Here is a 5,316-nt window from a genome sequence, read left to right on the forward strand (position 1 = left end):
ATTGCATGCGCATTTATTAACCAATCTTCCAAAAACTTCCCGACGACTACCACATTATCTGAGAAGTTTGTCCGAAATCGGTTCAGATTTAGACATAGCTCCTATACATATATGTTCATCAGATTTTGAGCAATCTGCAATAATATTGTCATTTGTTAACCGTATTTATTACAGTTTGAACATATTTGCTCGCCGAGATCCATAAAAATTGGTTCACAATTGGATATGTCTCCCACATTGTACCTATAGGGTAGGTGTAGTAGGGTATTGTACAATCGGCACCGCCTGACTTTTGGCCTTCCTTACTGGTTTTCCTTATATTCTTAAAAGCTTTTTGGAAAATCCAACATTAAAATCTATGAATCGTTTGTTTATCAATTACTGATACCACTGACCGTTATTGGTTCTTCTATTTATTCCTTTTGTTAGATGTGATTTCAAAAGAAAGCATTTCAAAAATAGGTGTTTATTATTATTATAAAAAGTGGAGTGGCCTTCTCAACCATATCTTTCAATGGTAATCGTTTTCAAATCGTATTGGTTTTATTTTTAAGTATATATAAATGATAAAATTAAATTAACTGGAAAATGTCGAAAAAGATAACACTCATATTATTGCTTTGTTCTCAAAGACAGCAAAAATATTCCTGGAAAAAGTAATAATGGGTATTAATTTTACATTTGTTTCCAAAACAAACCTTGGCAAATAGGTAGCTATTACAAAAAGTTACTATCAGGCCTGAAAAATCAAACACAACAAAGAGTCTGGTTTGGGTATAAATAAAATGACAGCCACCAAATAGAGACATACACAAGCTAGTAGTCAGCAGTGCAACATGTTGTCCATCTACAAAATCCTCATCATCACCTTGCTGGCCGGCATAGGATATATTGAAGCCAATGGTGATATAAAAGCAGTTGAAGTGGTACCTAAAGATGTTGCTAATCTCACACTGGTAGAGAGCCAACAAAGAAGTGTGGGTGATACTGCATATTCCTTTAGATGCACTGTGGGTCCTGGAAAAACAGGTAAAATTTTTATTAAAGAAAATATGATTTCTTTGTAATGACAAGCAAAAATGCATTTCAGCCCGTGTTACCTGTGCTGGACATGATCGCACTACCTGGGCAACACCCCACAATGTGGAATTGACTTTGAATTGCCCTCCGAATGGTCAAGGACCTACCATAGCATATGCCGAGATTAACTTCACTGTTACCACAACAAATGTTAATTGCCTTGTTACCGCTGGAGGCGTTGGCTACAATTTCATTCAAATGAAAGTAAATGCTTTTGGAACCACTTTATTGGACTATACTGATACCTTTTATAATTATTAAGTAAGCAAAAATAATTGTTTAAATAAACAGGCAATATAAATAAACTCAAAACTTTGGATATCGCACAGTGGGATAGAACAAAAAAAAAAAGAAAAAAGTATGCTAAGTTCGGCCGGACCGAATCTTGGGAACCAACCACCATGGACTTGCAAAAAATTTATACAAAATAATTTTAGCTTAAGGGCATAATTTTATTCTATTGGGTTGCCTAAAAAGTAATTGCGGATTTTTCATATAGTCGGCGTTGACAAATTTTTTCACAGCTTGTGACTCTGTAATTGCATTCTTTCTTCTGTCAGTTATCAGCTGTTACTTTTAGTTTGCTTTAGAAAAAAAGTGTAAAAAAGTATATTTGATTCAAGTTCATTTTAAGTTTTATTAAAAATGCATTTCCTTTCTTTTAAAAAATCCGCAATTACTTTTTGGGCAACCCATATCAACCCATACATATCAAACCAGCACAAATTAAAGCTTCTAGGAACCGAACAAGGATGATCGAGAGACCAGTTTACATGGGAGCTATATCAGGTTATAGAACGATTTGGACCGTGTTTGGTACAGTTGTAGGAAGTCGCAACAGAAAACCGCTTGCAAAATTTCGGCTACATAGGACAAAAATTGCGCCTTATAAGGACTCAAGAAGTCAAATCGGGAGATCAGTTTATATGGGAACTATATCAGGTTATAGACCGATTTGGACCGTACTAGGTGCAGTTGTTGGAAGTCATAACGGAATACCACCATAGACCGATTTGGACCGTACTAGGCACAGTTGATAAAAGTCATAACGGAACACCACTTGCAAAATTTCAGAAAAATCGGATAAAAATTGCGGTACGTATGGGCTCAAGAAGTCAAATCGAGAGATGGGTCTTTATGGCAGCTATGTCAAAATCTGATCCGATCTAGGTCAAATTGAAGAGGGCTGTCGAAGGATCTAACACAACTCACTGTCCCGAATTTCGGCGAAATCGGACAATAAATGCGCCTTTTAAAGACCCAAGACCTTAAATCGAGAGATCGGTCTATATGGCAGCTATATCCAAATTTAGACCGACCTGTGTCACATTGCAGAAATATGTCGAGAGGCTTAAAACACAACTCACTACCCAAATTTTGGCAAAATAGGACAATAAATGCGACTTTTATGGGCCCAAGACCTTAAATCGTGAGATCGGTCTATATGGCATCTATATCCAATTCTGGACCGATCTGGGCCAAATTGAAGAACGATGTCGAGTGGCCTAACACAACTCACTGTCCCAAATTTCAGCAAAATCGGATAATAAATGTGGCTTTTATGGGCCTTAGACCCTACATCGGAGGAAAGGTCTATATGGCAGCTATATCCAAAACTGGACCGATCTGGGCCAAATTGGCGAAGGATATCGAAGGACCTAACACAACTCACTGTCCCAAATTTCGGCAAAATCCTATAACAAATGTGGCTTTTATGGGCGTAAGACCATAAATCGGAGGATCGGTCTACATGGCAGCTATATCCAAATCTGGACCGATCTGAGCCAAATTGACAAAGGATGTCGAAGGGCCTAACACAACTCACTGTCCCAAATTTCAGCAAAATCGGATATTAAATGTGGCTTTTATGGACCAAAGACCCAAAATCGGCGGATCGGTCTATATGGGGGCTATTTCAAGATATAGTCCGATGTAGCCCATCTTCGAACTTAACCTGCTTATGGACAAACAAAAACGAATCTGTGAAAGTTTCAGCTCAATATCTCTATTTTTGAAGACTGTAGCGTGATTTCAACAGACAGACATACAGATGGACGGACATGGCTAGATCGTCTAAGACTTTTACGCTGATCAAGAATATACATGCCTTATAGGATCGGAAATGGACATTTCGATGTATAACAAACGGAATAACAAACTGAATATACCCCCAGCCTTCGGTGGTGAGTATGAAAACAAACCTACATTCCCACAAACAAACATGCAAATAAAACCCCACTTAGAAATAAATTTAAGTGCCCTAAAATCTTTAAAAGTTTAAATAAAATGTACATTTAAAACTTACATTAAAAGTACATTTAAGGGTTAAAGAAGAACTTTTTTTAAATTCGTGCCGATTTTACCCAAAATATTGCCCAAAAAGTAATTGCGGATTTTTTAAAAGAAAGTAAATGCAGTTTTAATAAAACTTAGAATGAACTTTAATCAAATATACTTTTTTTACACTTTTTTTTCTAAAGCAAGCTAAAAATAGCAGCTGATAACTGACAGAAGAAAGAATGCAATTACAGAGTCACAAGCTGTGAAAAAATTTGTCAACGCCGACTATATGAAAAATCCGCAATTACTTTTTGGGCAACCCAATACTTTACTTTTACTTTAAATGGCTACGACAGAATATTTGTTCCACTAGCCAAACGTAGAATAGCGTTGTCAAGCGCCTCGATCATCTGCGCTCATTCTAAAATCTCTGACACCAAGTTTCAAAGTGTCTCCCACCACTTGATCTTTCCATCGGGCTTTTGGTCTTCCCGGTTTGCGTGTACCACCGTGTTTGCCTTCAAAAGACTTCTTTGCTGGAGCTTTTCCATCCATTCTGACAACATGACCTAGCCAAAGCAGCCGTTGCATTTTGATGCGTGTAACTATGCTATCGTCGTCATACAGCTCGTGGCTCATACGTCGCCTATATTCTCCATTAACGCAAACTGGTCCATATATTTTACGAAGAATCTTTCTCTCAAATACTCCAAGCACTGCCTCATCTGCTTTCACAAGTACCCATGCTTCAGAACCATATAACAGCACGGGTAGTATCAGTGTCTTGTTTGGTGTAACCTTCGTCTGTCGAGAGGTGGCCTTGTATCTAAACTGCTTACTTAGTCCAAAGTAGCATCTGTTTGCCAGTATTATTCTTCGATTAATCTCAAAACTGGTGTCATTTTCGGTTACGGTTTCGGTTCGGCGGTACCGAGGTAGTTAAATTTACTGACTATCTCAAAGTTGTGGTTCCCAACTTTCTCCATTTTCTTTATCGGTTGTGCAAGGCTTTTTTACAGTTGAAACCACCCATTTCGTCTTATCTCCATTTACTGCCAGACCCATTTTCACTGACACTCTTTCGATTCTTTCAAAGGCTGCAGTTACTACTTCCGGTGACCTACCTATGATATCGATGTCGTCGGCATAGGCGAGTAGCATGTGCTCTCTTGTGATTAGTGTGCCATATCTATTCACATCTGCATCTCGTATTATCTTCTCCAGCAGGATATTGAAGAGATCACACGATAGGCTGTCTCATTGTCTGGTTGTCTCAGAGTCTAAATGGTTCGGAGAGATTTGAATAATTTTGCTAAATAATTTTCGAAACTTAAAATTGTTTCGAGACGGGTTATCTGAAGGGGCGGCATATCGAAAGACATAAGGCGAAATTTTCATGAATTCCAATATATTTTGCAAAATAATTTTTGAAACTGTATGGAGGACAAAGGAATAGTAAAAACGAGACCATGATTTGCGGATCTGCACCTGGAGTATCCGCACTCTTTATAGAGAAGGTGCAGTATACGCGCTGGCGGATGTATTAGAGAAGTACAAGGCAGATATTATCGCCTTTTAGGAAGTGCGATGGACTGGGAATGGCGTCACTACAACACCAAACGGTGACGAACTATACTATAGTTGCCATAACACGAGGCATGAATTTGGCTGTGGATTTGTGGTTAGTCGGAGACTGAAACACCAGCTTTACTCCGGTGGATGGGAGACTAGCCACAATCCGCAATATCAGCCTTATTCTTCAATATCAGCCTTATTTATGCACATGCATATTTTCTATGAGCGCTTGGAGAGACAATATGACAGCTCCCCCCCCCCATGATTTTAAAGTTTAGCCTCCACGAAATAATGTCCAGTAATGGGTTGAGGCTGATAGATTTCGCCGCGGTAGTTAGTTAGTAGCACCAGATTTCAATATAAAAATATCCACAAAGCCAC

General features: G+C 38.4%; 1 protein-coding gene across 1 annotated transcript; it reads left to right on the top strand.

Moving 5' to 3' along the window:
• The first annotated feature begins 803 nt into the window (after window positions 1-803).
• Window positions 804-1,392, top strand: LOC106095721 (uncharacterized). The gene is made up of 2 exons (XM_013263021.2): window positions 804-1,029; window positions 1,091-1,392. Exons 1-2 carry the CDS (start codon window positions 837-839, stop codon window positions 1,339-1,341), a joined length of 444 nt encoding a protein of 147 aa, XP_013118475.2. The 5' UTR covers window positions 804-836; the 3' UTR covers window positions 1,342-1,392.
• Window positions 1,393-5,316: the final 3,924 nt, after the last annotated feature.

Source organism: Stomoxys calcitrans, chromosome 2 (assembly GCF_963082655.1).
Source record: "Stomoxys calcitrans chromosome 2, idStoCalc2.1, whole genome shotgun sequence".
In the NCBI taxonomy this organism is placed as follows: Eukaryota; Metazoa; Arthropoda; class Insecta; order Diptera; family Muscidae; genus Stomoxys; species Stomoxys calcitrans.